Genomic DNA, 25216 nt, shown 5'->3' with positions numbered 1-25216 from the left:
TTATTATTATTCGATTGGAGGTTATTATGATAATCATCATCATCTTCAATTTTTGGATCTGAAAAGTTCCTAAATTGATGTTTATGATAATGAATCTTTTAATTTTCTAATTAAAAATGATGCTGATAATGATGATAATGATGTTTTCGAATGTTTTGTGCCTTCGATCTCCTCCTTTTACAATTGCTGCTCACATTGCATATTTATGTTATTAGGTTTGGTCTTTTTTTTTGTTGATGATTTTTACAAACTAATTGATTATGCTTTTCTTTCTCTATTGAATTCTTAGGAATTTGGCAAATTTTTGCACTAATTTTGGTCATGTTTGTTGATGATAATATTCTCATTATGACTAATGATGATGATTATCAATTGTCAGAAAAAACAATCAATTAATAAAAAATGATTACAAAATCAATCAAAATTATGCCTTATTATTATAAAACAATGGTTAGTATAAATTTTTCAAACAAATTTCTGTCATTGTCCTGTGGTCAAACAAGGAATTATGTGTGATGATAATGACATTTGAATGTTAATTGTTGATAAAGACAATGAGTCTGATTTCCTTCCTTTTCAAAAGAATATTTTATTTTGTTTTGTTTGTTTTGATTGCCTGTTTGTTTTTTAAATATAACAATATTAATTATTTTATCGTCAACGTCGTCGTCGTAATCTCGTTAATCATTATTGTTTAGTTTATAGGAAATCCGACTCAATTGATCAAATCTATAATATGAGAAAAAAAATCTGTATTTTTTTTTTAACCACCATAATCGATGATTGTTGTTGATTTTTACTAAATTTTGTTGTTTTTTTCATTAAAAAAAATTTGCTTATGTCGTTATTCAGCATCATTAATTAATTAATTAACAAAGATGTTTAATATTCATTATAATTGTTTAGTTTTGTTTGCAATGATTCTGATTGTAATCGGACAATCATCATATTTATCAATGGCACGAACTAATAGTTTTTCCTATAACAACAAAAACAACAACAACAACAACAAATCCAATAGAAAACAATCATCCAATATATCGGCTATGGTAAATTTGATTTTCCCATAACTCTTTTTTGCTTTTGTAAATCAATAATTTTCATGTTTTTTAAATTAGCATTTTCTTGAAAATTATGGCTATCTACCCGAAATGAATGATAATGAATTAAATCTATTGGATCATAGAGAAATTGAACGTGCAATAAAATTAATGCAAAAATATGCACATTTACCACAAACCGGTAGAATGGATCAACGTACTATGGATATTATGAAATCACCACGTTGTGGTGTACCAGATGTTAAATCATCAACAACAAAATATCGTCGATCAATAACCAAACGTTTTGCTGTTTATGGTAGTAAATGGGATAAAAGTCCAATTACATGGAAGTATGTTTATCTTTTTTTAAAATAACTTTTTCAACATCAACAAAAAAATCTCCATTTGAAAACAGAAATCTTACTCGCTCATCTTGGTTGTAGTTGTTTGTTTTTTCAAAAAAAAAATTATTATTTCAAATCGAATTCATCACAACCTCCTTGAGTGAGTGAGAATCTGTCTTGTCAAACATCATTTTGAACATTTTTGATTTTTTATGAACCAAAAAAATAATGATAATGATAATTAACATTTGCATGTGGTTAATATTTTGTTTATTTTAGTTTAATAAATCCATCGAAAAAAGTTTCAACAAGAGAAGCACGTTCAATATTTAGTCGTGCATGGAATATTTGGTCACGTGCATCGGATCGATTAGAATTTATTGAAACATCAGATCCAAATGCTGATATTTTAATTGGTTTCTATACGGGTGAACATGGTGATGGTCAACGAAGAAAATTTGATGGACCTGGTTCTAAACTTGCTCATGCATATGCACCACCAAAAGGTGATGTTCATTTTGATGATGAAGAAAATTGGCAAGATAAAGATGGTCCAAGTTTATTTTGGACAGCATTACATGAATTTGGTCATTCATTAGGATTTGCACATACAGCCGATGAAGGTTCAATAATGTTTCCATATTATCGTGATTATGGTTCGAATTTTTCATTACCTGAAATAGATAAAGCTGGTGTACAATATCTTTATGGTGATCTTAGTGTTACCAACGATCGTCGTACAACAACAACAACAGAAAGTTATGATCGTCAACGACCAGCAGAAAATGGTGGAAACAGAAAGACATCGACAATAGAAAATACAAATGAAATGATAATGTGCAATACAAATATTGATGCTATTGCATCGATTAGAAATGAAATATTTGTTTTTAAAAATCAGGTATGATTGATTTTTATGTTTGTTCTGTGTGTTGGATAATGTAATCCGATTATTTCCGATAAAATAGTCATTTTGGTGGGTTAAAAATGATCTTTCGTTAATTCGTAATGAACCAATACCAATATCACAATATTTTATTGGATTTCCAACCGATATTAATCAAGTTGATGCTGTTTATGAACGACGTAGTGATCAATTGATTATGTTTTTTGTTGGTAGATATTATTATCTATTCAATTCAAATCGTTATCATGCTGGACCAATACCATTAACCGATTTAGGTTTATCAAGAAAAATCGAACGAATTGATACTATAATTAATTGGGCTGTAAATGGTAAAGCATATATTTTTACTGGTTCAGTTTATTGGCGATTAGATTCACAGGAAAAACGTGTTGAAATGGATTATCCACGTGATATAAGCGTTTGGCAAGGTATACCAACACATTTGGATGCTGCATTTACATGGAAATTTGATAGTAAGCAACAATAATCGTAATTCATTTAATCAGATAATCTAATGAATTGAATTTATTACCATAGGTGTAACATATTTTTTTAAAGGACAATCATATTGGAAATTTAATAATGTAGAAATGCATGTACAAAATCCTAACCCAGGTAAAATTCGTGATTTTCTATTTCGTTCGATTGATTGTCGTGGTAATCAACAACAACAACATCATGAACTTAAACGAATAGGTCGTTATGATTCATTAATAACAAGTTCAAGTTGTTTACCTGTTTTAAATTCAATGATGATGATGATTACCTTTTTGTTGTTTTCGAAAAACATTATTGTTTTAATTTGATTAAAATTTTTTTAAATTAATTTCCAAGGGACAAAAAAAGAAATTTTATAAAACTATTTTTAGATTCAAAAAAAAATTATAAAATTATAATCATAAGGTTATTCGAAAAGTAAAAAGAAAAATTTAGAGCCAGATTCAATCATTTGAAAATATCACATGTACAAAAATATTTGAAAAAAGAAAAAGAAAAAGTAGAAAATACAAAAAAAAGATTCATTGCAATAAAACCATTGAATTGAAATTTGACCAAAAAAAAATAAAAGAAGAAAATGGAAATTGATGTTGTATCATTTGAGCAATAGAAATAAAGGGAAAATCTATGTGGACATTTGTAGAGAAAGAAAGAATAAATAAATAAATAGACAATTGAAGGTTTTTTTTTACCGAAGAAAGAAATTTAAAGCGGGAAAAAGGGAAATCTCACCACCAGAAGTAGGAAAGGAAAAAACACAATTGAATTTTGGACCCCGAAAGAAAAAACATATAGACCGTATGGATGAAATGAATTTTTTTAAAAGAAGAAAAAAAAATTTGTCAGGTAAAAATGTGCACATGATAATAATTAAGTGAATTATCACAAGAATTTTCTTTTTTTTTTTTTTTTTTTTTGTTTGTTCTGTAGATTTGGCACACAAAATGAAAAGCCTTTCCTTTCCGTTTGTCAACAAAGGGTTATTATCATTTCTTATGTAGAAAATAATTTCGATTCATTCGCAATATTAATGGTGCTAACGATGATGAACAATCCTATTTGAAACATTGAAAAAAATAATGAAAATCAAAGCGAAAAAAAAACAACAAACCAAACTTACTTGTGGATCACATTTCATCATACCCATTTGATCACAACGACAATCTAAACAAGCATTACTTGATTGATCAATACGTTGACCAATTTCATAGAATTGACCATTAATTCGGCAACCTTTCTTTTCAACAATCGATATTGAATATGGTAGTGGACGTGTTGTTGTTGTTGTTGATGTCGAAGTTGTTGTTGTTGTTGTCGATCTTTTTGATGATGATGATGATAAAATGGCTGAATTATATGAACGAGCCATACGTTTATTATTAGTATGAAATACGGTCATATTCATTGTTGTTGCATCAACAGCTATTATAAAATTATTGGAAAATTAATTAAGTTAATTTGAATTCAATTCAAAATCAAAATCAAAATACATACGACATTCATAACGTGGACAACAGAATCCTTCAATATGTGATTCTAAACAATTTTTAATTGGTGGTGGACATGTTTGTTGTAAACAAATAATATCACCACGAAAACAGAAACAAAAATCACATGGATGTGGACGTGGTATTTGTTCGGCTGATTGAAATATTTTTCCATCATATACACAAGCTAGAATTGATTGATTTGATTGATTGATGAGAAAGGATTAAGAAAAATGAAAAAAAATGAATCAATGAATGAAATACTTACATCCATCACCAAGATCAGTAAACGGTGTAAATGATGATGATGATGGACGATATGGTTTTTTCACAGAATCTTGTTGTTGTTGTGTTGTTGGTTGTTTTAATTTTGTTTTTACTCCTGGTTTCGGTGTAACAGGTCTTGGTGCTAATGTTTCATCTTGTTCTTCTTCCTGTACAATTTGTTCTTGTTCTTCATCTTCTTGTTGATGTTGACCAGGTGAAACTGGATAAAATGGCAGTTTTGTTGTTGTTGTTGGAATTTCATGTTTTGATTCAGAAATGGTAACATTTTCATTAAAAGTAGGTACAGTTACAATTTCTGTTGGTGTATCGGTCCAAACTTCTTCTTCTTCTTCAGGTTCTTCACTAGTAATAATCGATGGTTTTTTAGTAATACCTTCAGGTTCACTTGTCTCAGGTTCGAATGATTTTGTTGATTTACTTGATTCTTCGGGTTCAGGTGTTGTCACATTGATTCCAAGTGAAACATCGGGTAATTTAGTTGTTAATTCCGTTTCATCGATTGATGAAATTGTTGTTTCATTATCTATGGAAGATACGGTTGTTGTTGTCGTCGATGAATGTATCAATTCTTTCTCAGTTGGTTCTGTTTTATTCATTACTGTTGGTGGTACACTATCTGTATGTAAAATAGATTTCTTTGTTGTATAATCTTCAACAATAAATGGTAAACCAGTAGTTACGGTGGACAATTCAGGTTGTTGATCATCAGTAGAGGCAGTAATCGTATGATCATATGGTGGGTATGGTGCAATTGTAGAATGATCTTCAATAATTGGTTCAAGACTAGTAAAAGATTCATTGACCATTGGTCGACGAGTAGTAGTTATATAATCGATAATCGGTTCACCGGTTTTAGTTTCGGTAAATTGTGTAGTAGCCGGTGTTGTTGTTGTTGTTGCAATTTCACTAACATCAGGCAACAAAGTAGTAGTATCAACAATGCCTTCAGTTGATAAAGGAATTTCGGTGGTTTTCGATGTTATTGTTATTGTTGAACCAATTTCTGTTGTGGCAGTTGATTTGCTTTCGTCTGGTTTCAAAGTACTAGTTATTGGTTGCTCAACTTTTTCAGTAGTTGTTTCAAATTCCCCTTGAACAGGTGGAATTTCTGTTTCTGGTTCTTTTTTGGTGGTAGATGTTGATAATGGAATTGCTGTGGTCGTTATCTCAATAGGCAATTCAGTTTCACCAATAGTTTCTTTTGGAATCGAGATTTCTGTTGTTGTTCTATCCGTTTCGATTGGATACATTTTGGTACTTGTAATTTGTTCTTTGTCAGTCGATCCACTGATTGTTACTGTTGATGGTTTCGTAGTTTCAGTATCCATTTCAGCAACTGTAGATTTATCTGCTGCGATAGTCGTAGTCGATTCTTTTTCAACAGAAATTTCAGTGCTGGTAATCGTTGATGGTCGAATAGTAGTAGTAGTTTCAATACCAACTTGTACGTCAGGCAATTCCGGTACAGTAGTCAATTCATCTTCGACCATGGATGTGGTAGATGCTTCGGTAAATGTTTCAGCTGTTGTTGTTGTAGTAGTTGAAATCAACCCCTTTTCAGTTGGTGTTGTTTTATCGATTTCCGAAACAGTAACAATCGATTCTTTTACCGGGGAAATAGTAGTATGTTCTTCTATCAATGGTGAATAAGTTGTAGTTGTTGAATGATCAGCTTCCGAAACGGGAATTTCGGTAACATTGGATTTTTCTGTGTATGGTGATTCGGTTTCAATCGGTACAATAGTACTTGTTGCCAATTCAGTAGATACATTAGTTTCTGGTAGTTTGGTAGTGGTTTCGAAACCAGTCTGTATTGAAGGAATTTCCGAAGTGGTTGATGTTGTTTCAATTTCAATTGGAGATATTGTACTGCTGGTAATTTCTTTTTCAGGCATTTCGGTTGTAGTCATTTCTGGACTGATTATTGGTTTGGTTGTCATTTCAATTTCAACAGGCGATATGGTACTTGTTACTGGTTCCATTTCAGTCGATGCTGATGTAGTTTGTGATTCAGCAGTTGATGGTGTAGTCGTTTCGATTCCAGTCTGCATTTTTGTTGATTGCGAAATTGTTGTTGTGTCTATACCGATTTCAGCAACTGTTGTCATTTCAGGTTCAGCAGTTATTTCGGTTTCAATTGGCAATAAAGTACTGGTTCCTGGTTCTTTGTCAGTTGATGTCACAGTTGCGGGTTTTTCTGTTGATTCAATACCAGTATCAACTGTTGCTGCTTGTGTTGTTGTTCTTTCATCTCCGATCGAAGAAACGGTACTTGTTGCTAGTTCTTTTGCAGTTGAAATTTTCTCAGTTTCTGATGTTGTTGTTGAAACTTCTGATGGAATTGCAGTTGTATGTTCAAGATCATCACCATCTTTTATTGGTCGTTCACTTATTGTACTTCTTTCTGGTAATTCTGTTCCAGCTGTTGATATAGCTTCCGTTGTTGTTGAAATTGCAGCAGTAGTAGTAGTTTCACCTTCAATTTGAACATCGGGAATTCTTGTTTCCGTAGTTTCAGTTTCAACAGTACTTGTGATTGGTTTTTCTGTTATAGATATCACTGAAGGTGTGGTTGTAGTTTTGACATCAATTTCCGAAACAGTAGATTCTGTTGTTATTTCACCATCGATTGGTCTAATTGTACTCGTTCCGGGTTCTTTTGCAGTTATATCGGTTTCTGTTGATGGTGCAGCTGTGGTTTTGCTACCAACTTGAACTGAAGGTATTTCCGATGACGCAGTTGTTTCTTCACCTTCCATCGGTGATATGGTCGTTGTTGTTTCAACACTGATTTCCTTGGCAGTTGTCATTTCACCTTCATCAGGAATAATTGTACTTGATGATGTTGTTGTCTCTTGACCAACTTGAACAGCTGGAATTTCCGATGACGTAGTTGTTTCTTCACCTTCTATTGGCGATATGGTCGTTGATGTTCCAACACTAATTTCCTTGACAGTTGTCATTTCACCCTCATCAGGAACAATTGTACTTGATGAAAAAGTTGTCGGCAATTCCGTTGATGACGTTGTTGTCGTTGTCTCTTGACCAACTTGAACAGCTGGAATTTCCGATGACGTAGTTGTTTCTTCACCTTCTAATGGTGATATGGTCGATGATGTTCCAACACTGGTTTCCTTGTCAGTTGTCATTTCACCCTCATCAGGAATAATTGTACTTGATGAAAAAGTTGTTGGTGATTCCGTTGATGACGTTGTTGTCTCTTGACCAACTTGAACTGAAGGTATTTCCGATGACGTAGTTGTTTCTTCACCTTCTATCGGTGATATGGTCGTTGATGTTCCAGCACTGATTTCCTTGTCAGTTGTCATTGCACCTTCGATTGGTCTAATTGTACTTGATTGTGATGTTGTTGTCTCTTGACCAACTTGAACAGATGGGATTTCTGATGACGTAGTTGTTTCAGCGCTAATTTCTGAAACAGAAGTCAATTTTGTTGTGGCTTCTTCTTCAACTGATGGAGCCGTAGTGATACTTGGTATTTCAGTTGTTGATGATATTTCGGATGTGGTTATAGTATCGACACCGATTTCTGAAACAGTTGATTTTGTTGTCATTTCACTTTCAACTGATGATGGAGTAGTGCTAAAAGTGATTTTCTTTTCCGTTGTAACATCTTCTGGTTTTTCGGTTATTTCTGAAATAGCTGCAGTTGTTGTTTCTTGGCCTATTTCTTCAATAGTCGGCATTGTTGTTGTTGTTGTTGTTACAATAGTGGAAGACGAAGATTCTGGTTTTTCGGTTCTTGTAAATTCCGATTCAATTCCGGTTGTTTGTTCTTTTTCCACCACTGACGGAACAATAGTTGATGTAGTAAATGTAGAAATTTCCGAAATTGTTGTTGTAGTTTCCATACCAATCGTATCTGTTTGAGCTGTACTCGCAGATTCTTGGATTGTTGTAGCAGGTGTTGTTACATTACTGGATACTTCTGAAATTGTTGATGTTTGTGATTCCGGCGCAATTGTAGTACCAGTTAATTCTTTTTCACTTGGTTCTGTTTTATTCATTTTTGCTGGAATCATTTCAGAAATAATTAGTTGAATTGTTGAATGTTCTTCAATCAATGGTGCCATTGTTGTTGTTGATGTAATAAAATCTTTAACTTTTGTAATTAATTCATCAAACATTGATGGTGTTGTTGTTTTCGTTGTATCAATTATATCTGATTCCGGTATTGCTGTTGTTTTTCCGATATCCACTTGAACATCGGGTGCCATTTCGGTCACAATAGTTGTAGTTTCATCTTTAATCAATGGAATGGTAGATGTTTCGCCTTCCATTTCTTTGCTCGATGCTTTTGTTGTCGTTTCAATCGATGTTACAGTAGTTGCCGAAGTTTCTTGTTCTGTTGTTTCCAAGCCAACTGTTGTTTTTTCTTTTTCTTCTTCAGGAGTTATTGTCGATCCACTTTCCGTTACCATTGTTGTTGTTGGCCATTCAGTAGTTGACGACGCTGTCGTTGTTATTGTTTCCTGGTCAATTTCTTCAGTTTGAGTTGTTGGTTCAATCGTACTAGTTATTCCCGTTTGTTCTTTTTCAGTGGAAAGAATTGTCGATGCTTCCGATGTGGGAATAACAGTGGTTGTTTCGAAACCACTTTCAACCGGCTTAACTGTTTTATTTTCTGAAATCATACTTGTACTACTAGTTTCATACGTTTCGGGTGGTGTACTTGTTTCAGAAACAATAGTGGTAGTCCCGATTTCATCCGGTGAAATGGTACTAGTTATAAACTGTGGTTCTGTAGTCATGATCATAGGTTTTTCAGTAATATCGGTCATTGTAGAAATAGCACTTGTTGTTTTGACAGGCGTCAAAGTACTGCTTGTTTGTTCGGGTTCTTTTTCCGTAGTGGTTGTTGTTTCGATACCAGTTTGAACTTCGGGTATTTCGGATTCAGCAGTAGTAGTAGTAGTAGGCGTTTGTTCTTCAATAGTTGTTGCAGGTGATTCTGTCGTTTTGGAATCAGTTATGGCAATTTCTTCCATTGTGGTTGTGGTTTCCAATCCTGTTGGTTTAACGGTAGTAATCGATTTAGTTGTTGTTTCACTTGAACTCATTGTACTCATTGATGATTCAGTGATTTCCGATGGTTTTATTGTTGTTGTTTCGAATCCAACTTGAATTGCTGGAATCGTTGATTCTGTTGTTGTTTTCTCGCTTTCTTCAATTGATTGAACCGTACTAGTTATCGGTTCTTTCGTTACTATTTCAGGCGAAATAGTTGTTGTTATTTCACTAATTTCCGGTTCAGTTATCGGTATAGTTGTTGTTGTTGTTGATTGTATCAATTCGCTTTCATCAGGTTCAGTTTTATTTAATTTAGATTCCGGTTCACCTGTAAATCCGATTGTTGGTTGAATTGTTGAATGTTCTTCAATAAATGGTTCCAGTGTTGTTGTTGTTGATGATGTTATCATTTCTTTCATTTCGGTTGTTTCTTCACCTGGTTTACCTGTAGAAGTTGAAATTGTCTCAGCTATTTCTGTATCAGGTATTATGGTTGTCGAATGTTCTATTGAAACAGAAGGAACAGTAGAAGTGAATTCCATCGACGATGGTGGTATTGTCGTTGATGATGTTTCCTTTTCGATCAATGATTCAGTGCTAGTAATCATTTCTTTTTCCGTAGACAAATCAATTGTAGATGATGATTCGGTCATGAACGAAGATGTAGTTGTTGTTTCAATACCAACTTGAACAGTTGGAATTTCTTCACCGATAGTTGTTGTTTCCATTTCTACAGATGTCGAAACTGTACTTGCTGTTGTTGTTATTGGTTCGGGTGTTATTGATTCACTGATATCGGCAGAAACTTTGTCTATAGCCGTAGTTGTTTCTGGAATCGATCCTGTTGGTGTTGTCATTGTTTCAATCGGTACGATAGTACTTGTTGACAATTCTTTTTCAGTTGATACATCAGTTTCTGGTAATTTGGTGGTGGTCTCGTAACCAGTCTGTATTGAAGGAATTTCCGAAATGGTTGTTGTTGTTTCAATTTCACTTGGAGATATTGTACTGCTGGTAATTTCTTTTTCAGGCATTTCGGTTGTAGAAATTTCTTCAGATAATGTGGTTGTTGTTTCTGGTTCCATTTCAGTCGATCCAGATGTAGTTTCTGGTTCAGCTGTGGACGGTGTAGTCGTTTCAATTCCAATCTGTACTTTTGATGGTTGTGACGTTGTTGTTGTTGTTGTTGTGTCTATTTCAGCAACTGTTGTCATTTCAGGTTCAGCGGTTGTTTCAGTTTCAATAGACGTGCTAGTTCCTGGTTCTTTTTCAGTTTCTACCATTGTTGATGTCGATTCTGGTTCAACAGTAGAAATCACTGGTTTAGTTGTTGTTGTTGTTTCAGCACCAATTTCTTCAACCGAAGGCATACTTGGTTCGGTTGTTGTTGGCCATTCGGTCGATGTAGTCGTTTCGATACCTATTTCTACTGAAGGCATTTCAGTTTTGTCTTCTTCATCAATTGGCATTATCGTTGTTGTCGTTGAATGAATTAATTCTTTTTCACTTGGTTCTGTTTTGTTCATAGTTGAAATTGATTCGGAAACTTCTTTAATTGGCTGTATGGTTGAATGTTCTTCAATCAAAGGTAAAGTTGTTGTTGTTGTTGTTATCATCGTACTCGATATTGTTGTTGGTGATGTTCGAGTCATTCCTTCACCTGGTATTCCTGGTTTCATGGTGGTCGATATTTCTGCTGGAACGCTACTAGATTCTAAAGTTTCAGTTGTAAAATCTGGTTCTAATTTAGTAGATTCTGTTGACGAAACAGTTGTAGATTCACCGATTGTTGAAATTGTTGAGAATTTATCTTTTGAAATTTCACTGACTGTTGATATTTCTGGCATAATAGTTGTGGTTTTTGTCTCTTCTTCCATGGCTGTTGTTTCAAGTTTCTCAGGAACAATTGTGCTTGATTCGGTAGTCATAACTGATTCTTTTGGCAGTTCACTTATTGTACTTCTTTCTGGTAATTCTGTTCCAGCTGTTAATATAGCTTCAGTTGTTGTTGAAATTGCAGCAGTAGTGGTAGTTTCACCTTCAATCTGAACGGCAGGAATTCTTGATTCCGTAGTTTCGGTTTCAACAGTACTTGTTATTGGTTTTTCTGTGATAAATATCACAGAAGGTGTTGTTGTCTTAACATCAATTTCCGAAACAGTAGATTCTGTTGTCATTTCACCTTCGATTGGTCTAATTGTACTTGTTACAGGTTCTTTTGCAGTTATATCGGTTTCTGTTGATGGTGCAGCTGTGGTTTTGCTACCAACTTGAACTGAAGGTATTTCCGATGACGTAGTTGTTTCTTCACCTAATATTGGCGATATGGTCGTTGATGTTCCAGCACTGGTTTCCTTGACAGTTGTTATTTCATCTTCACCAGGAATAATTATACTTGATGATGGTGTTGTTGTCTCTTGACCAACTTGAACTGAAGGTATTTCCGATGACGTAGTTGTTTCTTCACCTTCTATTGGTGATATGGTCGTTGTTGTTCCAACACTGATTTCCTTGACAGTTGTCATTTCACCTTCATCAGGAATAATTGTACTTGATGATGTTGTTGTTGTCTCCATTCCAACTTGAACTGAAGGTATTTCCGATGATGTAGTTGTTTCAAGGCTGATTTCTGAAACAGTAGTCAATTTCGTTGTAGCTTCTTGTTCAGCTGAAGGAACGGTACTGATACCTGGCATTCCAGTTGTTGATGGTATTTCGGATGTTGCTGTAGTATCGACACCGATTTCTGAAACAGTTGATTTTGTTGTCATTTCACTTTCAACTGTACTTGTTGCGCCTGTCGTAGTTTCGATACCAGCTTGGATTGCCGGTATTTCTTTTTCTGTAGTTATCTTATCTTCGATGGATGATGATGTTGTACTTGTTCCAACCTCTTCCATTGCGGTAGAAGATAATTCCGATGGTGTTGTAAAAACAGTCGGTCTTCCTGTTGTTTCCGACATTGTTGTTGTTGTTGTTGTTTCTACACCACCAACTTGAACAGATGGCATTTCTGATTCGGTTATATCTGCAGATTCTGTCGTTGACGATGCAATGGTTGATGATTCTGTTGTTGAAATTTCAATTGTTGATGTTGTTGTTTCTTCAACTGTAGGCAATTCCGTTCGTGACGCTGTTGTTGTTTCAATTTTCGATACATCAATAGGTATGGCTGTTGTTGTTACATTATCGGTAACTGCTTCCTCAGTTTGTTGTTTCATTGTTGACAAAGTGAATTCACCTGTTGCTTGTGTTTCTTTTTCAATAGGTAATTCTATAGTAGTAACAAGTATTGATTCTTTTTCATCCGGTGTTGTTTTATTCATTTCAATTATACCCATTTCAGTTTCTTTACCTGGTTTTATTATTGTATGTTCTTCTATCATTGGTGGTAATGTTGATGTAATAAAATCTTTAACAGTTGTTATTATTCCTTCTATAAATGATGATGTTGTTGTTGTTGTTGATGCGCCAAGTTCTGGAAGCTCCGGTTTTGTTGTTGATGTTTCATCAATCATTTCAGATAATGTTGTATGTTCAAAATCATCACCACCGCCTTTTATTGGTCGTTCACTTATTGTACTTCTTTCTGGTAATTCTGTTCCAGCTGTTGATATAGCTTCAGTTGTTGTTGAAATGGCAGCAGTAGTAGTAGTTTCACCTTCCATCTGGGCGGCAGGAATTCTTGTTTCCGCAGTTTCGGTTTCAACAGCACTTGTGATTGGTTTTTCTGTGATAAATATCACTGAAGGTGTCGTTGTCTTAATATCAATTTCCGAAACAGTAGATTCTGTTGTTATTTCACCTTCGATCGGTTTAATTGTACTTGTTCCGGGTTCTTTTGCAGTTATATCGGTTTCTGTTGATGGTGCGGCTGTGGTCTTGATACCAACTTGAACTGAAGGTATTTCCGATGACGTGGTTGTTTCTTCACCTTCTTTTGGTGATAAGGTCGTAGTTGTTTTAACACCGATTTCCTTGGCAGTTGTCATTTCACCTTCATCCGGAATAATTGTACTTGATGATACTGTCGTTGTCTCCATACCAACTTGAACAGCAGGTATTTCCGATGACGTAGTTGTTTCTTCGCCTTCTATTGGCGATATGGTCGTTGATGTTCCAACACTAATTACCTTGACAGTTGTCATTCCACCTTCATCAGGAATAATTGTGCTTGATGATTCCATTGATGGTGTTGTTGTCTCTTGACTAACTTGAACAGCTGGGATTTCCGATGACGTAGTTGTTTCAACTCTAATTTCTGAAACAGTAGTCAATTTCGTTGTAGCTTCTTTTTCAGCTGGCGGAACGGTAGTGATACTTGGCATTCCAGTTGTTGTCGATATTTCTGATTCGGTTATCGTTTCATTAACAACTCCAGTTATCACTGGTTTTGTTGTCATTTCACTTTCAACACTTGATGGTGTTACAGTATCGATTTCTTTCTCAGTAATCATACTTTCCGGTTGTTCTGTTGTTGTCATTTCGATTTGAACATCTTCTGTGGATGGAATTCCTGATTTAGTTGTTGTTTCCGTTTCAACTGGTGTAATCGTACTTGTAACTTGTTCCGCTAAAGTTGATGCAATAGTTGTTCCTTCAGAAATTTCAGAAATTTTAGTTGTTTTGGTACTGATTTCTGGGAAAGCTGTTGTTGTTGATTCACCAGACTCGATAGTGCTTGCTTCTATCATTTCCTTCTCAGTTGGTTTACCAGTTGCAGGCATTTCAACTTCGGATAAAGTCGTAGTTTCAATTCCTACTTGAATATCCGGTATTTCTGTTGTTGTTTTTTCACTTTCAACAAATGACACGGTACTTGTTATTTCTTCTTTTGGAATTGATGTTGTACTCTCAATTGGCATGGTTTTTGTAGTGTGAATTTCCGATGAAGGTGTTGTTGTTGTTGTTTCGTCAGTGATTTCTGATGCAGGTGTTGAAGTTATTTCAGTACTTATTTCTGAAACAACCGGCATAATTCCTGCTTTGGTTGTTATCTCAATTCCCTGAGTACTTGTTTCCATTTCTTTTTCTGTTGTGCTTGTCATAACATTAGGTTGAACTGTTGATATTTCTGATTCAATAGTTGAAACTTTGGACGTTGTTGTTGTTGTTTCACCTTCTACTGAAGCAATCGTACTTGATGATGGCGATTCAGTTGTTACTAAACCAACTTGAACAGATGGAATTTCAGTATCGATTTCTGGTTTCAAAGTTTCTTTTGATTCAGGACTTATTTCAGGTACACTTGTAGTGGTGGTGGTGGTGATTGATTCTTTTACTGTACTTGTCTTTTCTTCTTCTTCAGTCAATGATGGTAAAGTTGTTGAATGAATCAATTCTTTTTCATCAGGTAATGTTACATTTGTTGTTACGGATGGTCCTGTTGATGATTCTGTTGAATGTTCTTCAACGATTGGCAATTCGGTAGTAGTCATTTCTTTGGCTACTGATTGTGGTGTTGATTCAGACATTATAGACGTCGCTGATGACACTGTAGTTCGAATAGTTTCCAGTGGTTTTATCGTCGTTATAGTTTCCTTAACAGGTGGTATTTCCGATTCGTCAATCGTTTGATTAACAATTATTTCGGGTTTAATAATTTCATCCATATCTGATTCACTGATTGTTGTTATTTCAATAGGTATTTCAGTTATTGGTTCTGGTTTCCAAACGTGTGGACGTTGTTTTGTTTTTGTACCAGTTTTTGTTATCGGTATATCCAAATCACTAATATCCGTTTGTTCAATAAAATCATATTCATTACATTCATAACGTGGACAACATCTATTTTTATAATGTATTTCTTTACAATTTTTGTTTTGTTTTTTATTCAAATCTTCTTGACAAATAATTTCATCACAATAAACAACACTATTTATACACATACAATATTCAATACAAGGATTTGTTGAATTAACTTTTTCACCATTTTGATAGATTTTCTTTTCATATCGGCAAACACCTTCACCGGGTATTAATCCCGGTTTCACTTTTGGTCGATTATTTGTTGGTTTTTTTGTCACTTTATCGCCATTTGTTATTATTTTGACTAGTGTTTTGTTGCCTAATTTTTTTGTGGTTTTTTTGAAAAAAAAATCAACAGGTTATCATCATCATTGAAAATATGAACTAACTTAATCTTACTTTTTTGTTCCGATAATATTCTCGTAATACTTATATCTTTTGGATGATTAAATAGATTTTGTTCTGAATGTTGTTGTTGTTGTTGTGAATGTTGTTGTTGTTGTGAATGTTGTTGTTGTTGTTGTTCTAATGATAAATCAATTTTCGGTGCTGGTAATCTTGGTTTTGATGTTTTATTCATTAAAAATTCATGTCCAAATGTTGTTGTTGTTTTTGTACGATTCGATTCTTTAAAGGTCGTAAATTGTGGATCTTTTGTGAGAACAAAAAAAAATGGTCATTATTTTTATCATTATCGAAGAAAATTGTTTAAAAAAATACGTACAACATTCATATTTTTCCGGACAACAAGAATCATTATCAGTCCAAATTGGTATACAACCATCACATGGTGGTCGACATTCTTGTATAGCGCATACAATTTCATCACGCATACAATAACAATGTTCACATTTATCTTTTGATGGTATTTGTGCACCATCATCAAAAAATTTACCATTATGTTGGCATCCTGATGATTCTTTATTTGTTATCTGATCAAACCAATTGATTGGTGGTTGTTGTGTTGTATGACGCATTTCTATACCTTGTTCGCTTGCTAAAAATATTAATTTTTTCAATAAAAATAATCATAAATTTTTATTCATTTTTTTCACTGAGGTTAGGTTAAACCAAACCAAAAAACAAAAAAAAACTTACAGCAATTATATCTGACTGGACAGCATGTATTTTTTTGATAAATTGGTTGACAACCAGTAACACCTTGCAGATGACATTCTTGTAATGTACACATTGATTGATTCTGTATACAATAACAAATTTCACATGGTTTTAATGGATCGGATGGCATTAGATCACCATCACTATAATGAAAACCATCAATTTCACAACCTATTACCAAAACAAATAGAAATCAAAAATCAAAAAAATTAAGATTTCAATCAGAAATCAAATCAAATTACAAACCTTGTTTAATTGAAACTGTTGGTGGTGCAGATGTTGTTGTTGTTGTTGTAGTCGTTGTTGTTGTTGTTGTTGTTGTTGTTGTCATTAATGTTGTTGTTGTTTCATCGATCATTGAATCTAATAACCGAAAAAAAAATTAAAAGAATCGATGAATGAATGAAAGTCATTGATCTGTTATCGATATTTTTGTTGTTGTTGTTGTTGTTGCTTACCTTCAGGACAAGTAATCGATGGACAACATTCACCATCTTTTTTTTCAATTAAACATTTTTCTCCAAGCGGTTTAATGAATGGACATACTCTTAGATAACACATTAACATACTATTTGTACAAGTACAATTCAGACAAGGTTCATTTGTCATTACTTGTTCACCATTTTCATAATGTTTTAATAAATAATAACAGCCTTTCAAAATAATTTAAAAAGAGTGAAAAGGGTTAACAAACAATTTGATTAATTAATATTCAAAACCGAAGAAAAACAACTCAATTACAACTATTACAATGAAAAGGACACTAACCTTTATCTTTCGGTGAACGGAATCGACCATATGTATGGAATGGAGCTGTGATGAAAAATTTGTATTTCAAAAATTAAGAATTTGGATTTACGAATGGAAAAAATGAAAAATCGAAAATAAAAAAAATTACCTGAATTAATGAGAGGCAATAATGAAATGACCAGAAAAATTGTCGTTATCAAAGCCGACCTTTTTGTTGTACATTTTATCAGGATTAATTTAAGACATTCATCTGTTTGTTCGGATTAAAAATTCATTAAGGTAGAGAGGGTATTATATTTTGCTTGTTCAAAAAAAAAAACATGAATAAATCAAACATACTTAATATTTGACATTTTCTTCGCAATTTATGATTCTTTATAATCATTGACGATGATGATGATTTAGCTGGATGATTTCTTATTATAAGGTTTCTATTTAATTCTTTACAATATTTATTATTATTATTGACTAATTGATCTGTATTAACATCCAGATAAATATTTTGGTCATTTTTGAAAGACAAAATGTTTTTTTCATTTTCCATTGATATATTGTCATTTTTCTGATTGGTCGTATTTGCCTGCATCGTTTCGGTTGAAGATTCCATCATTATTTCATCATTAGAATATTCCATATTATTCACGATTGAATTGCGATGATTATTCTTCATCATTTTTTTTTCAAAAAATTCTTTTATTGAAGGTGGTAGCAAAAGCGAGCAAAAAATAAAAGTTGTCGTGTCCTTCAGGACAGATTATATTATCATTTGCAAGGAATTTTTATCATCCGGAAAACTATTTCGGTGAAAAAAAACAACAACAGAAAAATCATTATCAAAGAATGCAAAAAAAAAATGTTTTGAATTTAAATCGACCTTTTCCTGTAATTTTTTCTTCTTTGAATAATGTTTACTTTCACAGATCTTTTGAACATGAACTTTTTTTTGTTTTTACCGCATCACTCATTCATCGGTTATTGTTCTAGAAAAAACACAGGTGTATGCACTAACCCTAACCACTATATTCCCGGTATATGTTAATCAAATATTTGGTTTTTGTTTTTTCTACAGAAAAGAAAGATGTGAAAATATTTTGTTTCTATTGTTTTCCCAGTCAAAAAAAAAGACAAGCGAAAAAAAATCATTAAATTCCTGAATAACAAAAACAACACAATCGAATGGAAAAGTTTGAAGCTTCAGCAGAAAGATCAAAATCATCATAATCATCATTTTTTTCCTCAACAAATTCAATATGTTCACCATCACCACCATCAACGTTAATTAATGAATATTTGTTTGTTGTGCGAGAGAGAAACCAATGTTTGAAAAAGCAATCAACACCCACACACACACACACACACACACAAACAAGAATTGTAAAAATTAAAAGTGTTGATCATCTTCCAAATGGGATAATTATCAAAAAATTTTTTTCTCATTTTTTTGTGCTGAGAAAAAAATTTTAATGAATAGGGTTTTTATGATCATTTTTTTATTTCAGAAATTTTTTCATCGAAAAAAAAATTCGTAAATCTTCATTCATTCATTCATTCATTCATTGTGTAAGAAAAGTGTTTGAGAAAAAGCAAGCAAAAATGATTATTTCATAGCTCTTTCGGTGGTGATAATGACATTGAAAAGTGTTTTTTTTTTGGAAGAATAAAATTTTTACAATTACGAAAAAGGCCATTTTTGGGAAAATTTTTTTCAATTTTTCAATTTTTTTCCATGTTAACATCATCAATATTACTGTTATAATCAGCAGATATAGAATCAATCAAAAGGAAATAAAGATAGAAAAAAAACAATAGAAAAAGTGTCGATTTTTTCATCAATTTCTTCTTTTTTTATTATTCTAATGTGTCATAAAATTCTATTAGTCAAACTGAAAAAGTCAAAATCAGTCAAAAATTTTTTTGTTGTTGTTCAAATGATCCAAAATCAAACTGATTACTACTATTAAAGTAACTAAATAGTATTTACATCGAATGGTAGAATCGATCAATCATCGATCAATATCCGATAATCAATTATTCATTCAATTTAAATAAACAAACAAAATAATCAAAGACCATGACTAATGATAAAGAACAGAACAAACAAACGTAAACGATGATAATGATATTTAACAATGCCAATGTGTTTTGTGTTTGTTTTGTTTTATTGTTTTAACAATGGTAAAAAAGAATACATAGTGTGTTTACCTTAGTGTTAACGATATTAATTATTGAAATAAGAAAGAAAAAAAAAATCCTAAAGTAAAAAAGATTTTTTGTTGCTAAAACTTTTTGTTGATGGCCATTTCCGAACAAATTATCATCATTCGAGATACTACTGTATTTGTTTTTCTCGTTGGATAAAGGGATAATCTCTCTGTATTTGTAAATATTAGCAGAAAATCAAACTTATCAATGGGCGCAACAAGAGAAATTTATGAATGAATTACACACACACACACACAAGACCAATACATCACCGTTTGTGATTTTTGATTGATTTTGCTGATTGTTGCCGGAATCGATAATTTCTTCAAAAACTTTACTTTGCTAATCTCATCAAGTACACCACCATCAACAAACAAACATCAATTTCAAGATTGCATCTTTTTTTTGGAAGTTAAGGATAAAATCAAATAGATTTTCTGCTTAACCATTTACTATTTGTTTTGTTTTGTTTTGTTTTGAAACAAGTAGCAGCTAATTTTAATCGCATCTTGTATTTCTGATCGATCGATTGATCTTTACAGTGAGGAAAAATGATGAAAATGAAAAATGATAATGAAGGTAGCTAAATTCTGTCCTTCAGATTTGATGATCATCCAAGTTTTCTCAACATTGATTTTTTAAAAAGAAATTTCCGGTCACATAAAACCGTTGATGATGAGAATTTTGATAAGGTTGATGACGATGAAAACAAAACAGATACATTTTGCTGAAGAAAAAAAACCTGGTTAGATTTTCTTTGTTTTGTTGCTTTATGATGATTACCTTTGCTCATCATCATATCCTTTTCTTTTCGTCTCCTATTTCATGACAAAACCACTAGTCATTCAAACAGACAAACAGCGAATATCGTTCTGATTCAATTAAAGATTCACTGATTTTTTTTGACAGATTTTATGTCATTAATTAATTAATTATCATATTGAAAACCGATGGCCAATGCATTTCTCTCCTTCGTCATAATTTCATTTTGCAGGAAAATGTGACAGACTAAAAATGTGGTGGTTTTTATTCTCATTTTGATGATGATTTTAGCGAATCTTAAAACTTTCGCTAAATTCGTCATCAATATTAATTGCAAACAATGGCGACAGACACACAGAGACCAAATGAATGAATGAATGAAAGTAAATTGAGTGAATGAAAAACCTGTTGAAATTGTTTATTTGTTTTCTACAGAGAATACCTTTTCGTGATCAGAAAATTTTATAATAAAAAATCATATAAAAAAAATAAGAGGAATAAATTAATTTTCAAGACAAAAAAAAAGAAGATCTTTACATTTGTCTAATAACTTTGCGAATGTCAATGATTATTTTATCTTTATTTAACATCACAGACAAAAGCAAAATAAATTTGAATTCATTAAAACAGTAGTTGGTTGGTTGGTTGATTTTTGTTGTTGAATGAATTAAGAATTTCAATAGTTCACCTGACCTTTGCCCTTGATGATTGTTGAATGCAGAAGGAAAAGGGAAAAGAAAAATATCTTTTTTCCCTATATTCTTTAACGAATAAAATATTCTTTACCTTGACAAACAAAACAAACAAACAAAATTTTTATCATTTCCTTTTGAAACACACACAAAACACACACTTAAAGATTTGAAAAGAAAAAAATATTGTCAAAAAAACGAAGAAAGAAAGATAAATCTATTATCATTATCAGCTTCTTGAATGGTTTCTGTTTATGTTTGATGGAAGAAGAAGAAAAAAATCCATGAATTTTATCAACCTGCATCCATTTCATGATTTTTGATTTTGTTTTTTTTTTGTTTTTGTTTTTTTTTTTTTTTTTTTTTTTGAAATTCAACAAAATTGAAATTCAGCAAGCAAAAAAAAACGAATTCTGATGAATCAATAATCGTAATAAAAAGTGGCTGATTATTATGATTAATTTGGAAAAACATTTTCTGGAAATTAAATTAAAAATTCTACCATTTGAAAATGATTGATTTCTTGAACAACGACAAAAGAAACAAGACGACCAAAAATGAATAATGATTTTGAAAGACTGCCATCATCATCCTAATTCATTATCATATTGTCGTCATATACATAATATTTAGATTATAAATCCATAGATAGATAGATAGATTCAATGTCAAATCAATAATCATTATCATAATAAATAAACTTATTTACCTGTTTTGTTGTCGATGCTTTTTTTTAAAAAATTGAAATGTTGAAAGACACAAACACAAACAAACACACTATACAGAAACACTTGATTATTCTTGATGTTTTTTTATTTCTTCAACAAATTTCAAACATTCACTTTCACATTTACCGTTGTTTTTCTATGGCTGTGATGGCAAACAAAAGTGAAAATTGAAAATTGACACCAGAAATAGATTGCACAACAACAAAAACTCTCGGTACAAACAAGAACTTTGTTGAAAGCGAAACGAATTGATGATTTTCAAAAAAAATTGTCAATCATTGAACACACACAAAATAAGCTTCAAAGGGTTTTTTTTGTTCACCAATCAGATCATGATAAAGAATGATGATTTTCTTTTCCACGAAAATAAAAAGCAACAAAACAAAATGGGTATAACGGATTGACTACCCAGTTTGATTCTGTTCATTCAATTCAATTCATTCTGTTCACTTCTTCTTGTTATCAGTTGTGGATGATAATTTTTTTTAAAAAAAATCTTCTGTTCACATATATATCCTGCCTGTTTTATCTCATTGATTCAACAAGTGTTTGTGTGTATGTCTGGTTTTTGAAGGGTGCATCACACACACACACATTGTATTTATGGTGATTCGGTTCTCTCAACTTTTTTGCTGTTCTGTTGTTCTTCTTACTACCTGTATTCGGGGTTGGTTAAGATTGCTTGAACAAGATGATCAGGATGATGATGATGGTTGTCGTATTCACTTTTAGTTCAGAATCGATGATGATGATGATGATTTTACCTTAGCTGATCGGTCAGTTTTTGTTGTTGCTGGTGTTGTTGTTCAATTGCTTTCGATCGATCAACATAAGACTTTTACAAATTGAAAAAAACCACTTGTATCTGGTGTGTGTGCATAAACTAATAAGAAGAAAAACGAAAGAAACAGAAAAAAACTTAAATATTATTACGGATGTTATGTAAATCGGTTTATGAATTTCGTTCGTTTGTAACAAACAAAAAAAAAACCGATAAAATACCGGAATAGGATTTTCGCTGTTTGTTTGTTTGGTTGTTTTTTTCAGTGTCTAATCTATTATTCATAAAATGCAAATCGTTTTTAGAAAAATTCAAATAAAAAAAAGGGGAATCTTGAAAAGAAGATTCTTCTGAAGAAAGAAACAGAAGAATCGTGTCAATGATCAGTAAATAGTGAACAAAACAAAAAAAACATCCAGAGAAAAAGAAGAAAGCAAAAATCTTTTAACAAAATTGATGGCAGTGATGATGATTGTTGATTAACAACAACAACAACAAAATGATTATGTTTATGATTGGCTAACAGGCCATTAAAAATAATCAAAATAAAGGAAAGAAAATGAAAAGAAAATGAAATGAATCTTTATCGAACGCAAAAAAAGAAAAGAAAATTCTTTTGTGTATGTGTGTGACAGATAGAATCCAATGATGATCAGACACACATAAACATACACACACACACGAGGGAAAGATGTTTATTAAATAAAATTTACAAAAAAAAAAAATGATGAGAATATTAGAAGAAGAAGAAGAAAAAAAACGTGCCTATCAAGATTCATATGAATTGATGATGATGATGATGATTGAAGGAAGTTGTGTGATGGTGATGAGACACCTGTTTCATCAATCTGTATTATGATGATGATGATCATCATCATAGATAGATGTATTCCAAAAATAAACGGACCAACGTTCCAACAAAGTGTTGACCAACAAACACACAAACACATGCATACCTCTACTTATCGAACCTCCCTCCATCATCATTTAATTTTTGTTGTTTTTTTCGTTCTTATATTTTCATGATAATGATAATGGAAAAGTCATAATGTTTTTTTTTCAAAACATTCAAAAAATCGATAGGTAATGAATGTTCAATGAAACAAAGAAGAAATTTTCCCAAAAGATTCATCACAATCAATTTGTTTCAATCCATTTTTTTTCATTCATTTCTTTGAAATTCTTTCAACTGGAATTTCAGTATTCAATCAAACAAAATTTTAAAATGAAATAAAGGGGGAAGTAAACGAGGAGAAAAACAATTGAAAAAAAACAATGTTTGTTTGATAAGCAGTTAGAAGAAAAAGGGGAATTAAACATTATCCTTTATCATGGCTATCATCACATGTCACAAATTTCTTTTTTAACATCATCATCATCGTCATTTATCTTATTTTGTATCATTAAATGTTTTTACAGCTAGAATAGCAACAACAACAACAACAACAAAAAGGAGATTCAAAATTTTTTGGATTCTCATCATTATTTATCATCATCATCATCATAATCATTGTTAAAAAAAAACAAATCGGAAGGTCCTTTGTGTGACAATGTGTATGATGATGAGAGAATTTCATCAATCTCCAAGCACAGAATAGAAATTCAACAGAAAGAAGAACTTGGCAAAAAAAATGGATGTAAAAATTATGATGAATGATGAATGGGGGGAAGGAAAAGTAGAAAATACAGAAGTTGTTGAAAATAAGGAAAGAAATCTTACTTTCCAGCAGCAACAAACAAACAAACAAACAATATACGAAACACAGCAAGCAAGCAATATAGAGAGAGAGAGAGAGAGAGATAATTGGCCATTTCAAATCAACAGGTAAAAAATGAAAGAAAGGGAATATATCTTTTTCGTTTCATCTGAAAAAAATGGAAAATGGAAAAAAATCCTTTTAGAATTTATCAATGATTTTCAAGTTCACAACACGTTTTCTGTTCTGTTGTTGTTGTTGTTGCTGTTCAGTTGTAGATCTAACTGGAAAAAAGCCCTGATACCTGATGTCTATTTTTACCTGTCGGTTTATTCATTCGTTAATTCGGTTTTATCAAGATTTTATTAAGTCAATTGTCATTTGTCAATAGCAAATGTATGAATGATGATTATGATAATTGTTGTTGTTGTTGTTGTTGGATATATTCAATCATCATTATTTTTTTTTCTGAAAACCAAAAGACAACAACAACAAAATGAAAAGAAAATCAACAAATAATAATAATTTTGTTTTAGGCAAACAAAGCAAAGCAAATCAGAGAAAACACACACATACAGATTGGATTCTTGAAAATTTTTGATTTCTTGAAAATGGAAGAAAAGGAAAGGAACATTCTCTCATCATCATCCGCATCATCAACAATCGTGTGTATGTGTGTGTGTGTGTGTGCAAGTCAATGTTCAATCACCATTATCAATGTTTCACAGTGTGTTTTGTTTTGTTTTCAATCAGGCAGGTAAAATAAATAGAAAAAAACATATGTGTGTTGATAACTTGAATGTCCGGTGATGGTGATGATAATGAAAATAAGAATTCAAACAAACTAACTAGCTAACTAGCTAAATGAATGAATGAATGAATAAAAGATTGGTTTTTTACTTATTTTTCCTACATATATTTTTTTTGATCGTGGAATATTTTTTTTTGTTTCATGTCAACGATAACCTCCAACGACATTTAATAGGAAAAAAAATCAGGGGGAAAACTAAATAATAATAATAATTGGCTATATTGTTGAATGGACATGAACATTTTATCAACAACAAACAAAAAAAAAGAGAGGAACAATACCCGATCTCAGCAACAACAACAAATATTACAGGTGGTGATGGTAATAA

The 25216-nt window shown here is 32.1% G+C and overlaps 2 protein-coding genes across 3 annotated transcripts; one reads left to right on the top strand and one right to left on the bottom strand.

Moving 5' to 3' along the window:
* Positions 1-66: 66 nt before the first annotated feature.
* Positions 67-3120, top strand: LOC113797557 (matrix metalloproteinase-25-like). 2 transcript variants are annotated; one of them, XM_075823967.1, is made up of 7 exons: positions 67-215; positions 290-450; positions 907-1049; positions 1119-1393; positions 1667-2288; positions 2356-2767; positions 2832-3120. In XM_075823967.1, the coding sequence occupies exons 3-7, from the start codon at positions 918-920 to the stop codon at positions 3098-3100; spliced, it is 1710 nt and encodes a 569-aa protein (XP_075680082.1). In that variant the 5' UTR covers positions 67-215; positions 290-450; positions 907-917; the 3' UTR covers positions 3101-3120. The 2 variants fall into 2 exon arrangements, with proteins under 2 accessions (XP_075680082.1, XP_027203761.2); XM_027347960.2 differs by having other exon boundaries at positions 879-1049.
* On the bottom strand, positions 3121-24946 carry LOC113797553 (uncharacterized). The gene is made up of 14 exons (XM_075823962.1): positions 24787-24946; positions 21581-22482; positions 17555-18009; positions 17364-17465; positions 17234-17278; positions 16924-17118; positions 16712-16828; positions 16445-16636; positions 16071-16343; positions 15746-15997; positions 4548-15665; positions 4287-4466; positions 3913-4214; positions 3121-3847 (listed from the first exon to the last, which is right to left on the bottom strand). The coding sequence occupies exons 3-14, from the start codon at positions 17886-17888 to the stop codon at positions 3779-3781; spliced, it is 13179 nt and encodes a 4392-aa protein (XP_075680077.1). The 5' UTR covers positions 17889-18009; positions 21581-22482; positions 24787-24946; the 3' UTR covers positions 3121-3778.
* Between the last annotated feature and the right edge of the window lie 270 nt (positions 24947-25216).

This window comes from Dermatophagoides pteronyssinus, unplaced genomic scaffold (assembly GCF_027571235.1).
Source record: "Dermatophagoides pteronyssinus isolate colony J.1.1.1.1 unplaced genomic scaffold, Derpt_VIB-CSIC_2022.12 sq0043, whole genome shotgun sequence".
Taxonomy (NCBI): domain Eukaryota; kingdom Metazoa; phylum Arthropoda; class Arachnida; order Sarcoptiformes; family Pyroglyphidae; genus Dermatophagoides; species Dermatophagoides pteronyssinus.
The sequence above is the reverse complement of the archived record's forward strand: the minus strand, read 5'-3'. Positions and strand labels throughout refer to the sequence as shown.

Excerpts from the sequence above, each read along its gene's own strand:
- LOC113797557 (XM_027347960.2), top strand. The coding sequence starts at position 403 with ATGATTACAAAATCAATCAAAATTATGCCTTATTATTATAAAACAATG. Across the intron at positions 1,050-1,118 it reads CATCCAATATATCGGCTATG|CATTTTCTTGAAAATTATGG; the intron begins GTAAATTTGATT and ends TTTTTAAATTAG. Across the intron at positions 2,289-2,355 it reads TATTTGTTTTTAAAAATCAG|TCATTTTGGTGGGTTAAAAA; the intron begins GTATGATTGATT and ends CCGATAAAATAG.
- LOC113797553 (XM_075823962.1), bottom strand. The coding sequence starts at position 17,888 with ATGATGAAGAATAATCATCGCAATTCAATCGTGAATAATATGGAATAT. Across the intron at positions 17,279-17,363 it reads ATTGCCTCTCATTAATTCAG|CTCCATTCCATACATATGGT; the intron begins GTAATTTTTTTT and ends TTTTCATCACAG. Across the intron at positions 3,848-3,912 it reads TGATGAAATGTGATCCACAA|GATTGTTCATCATCGTTAGC; the intron begins GTAAGTTTGGTT and ends TGTTTCAAATAG.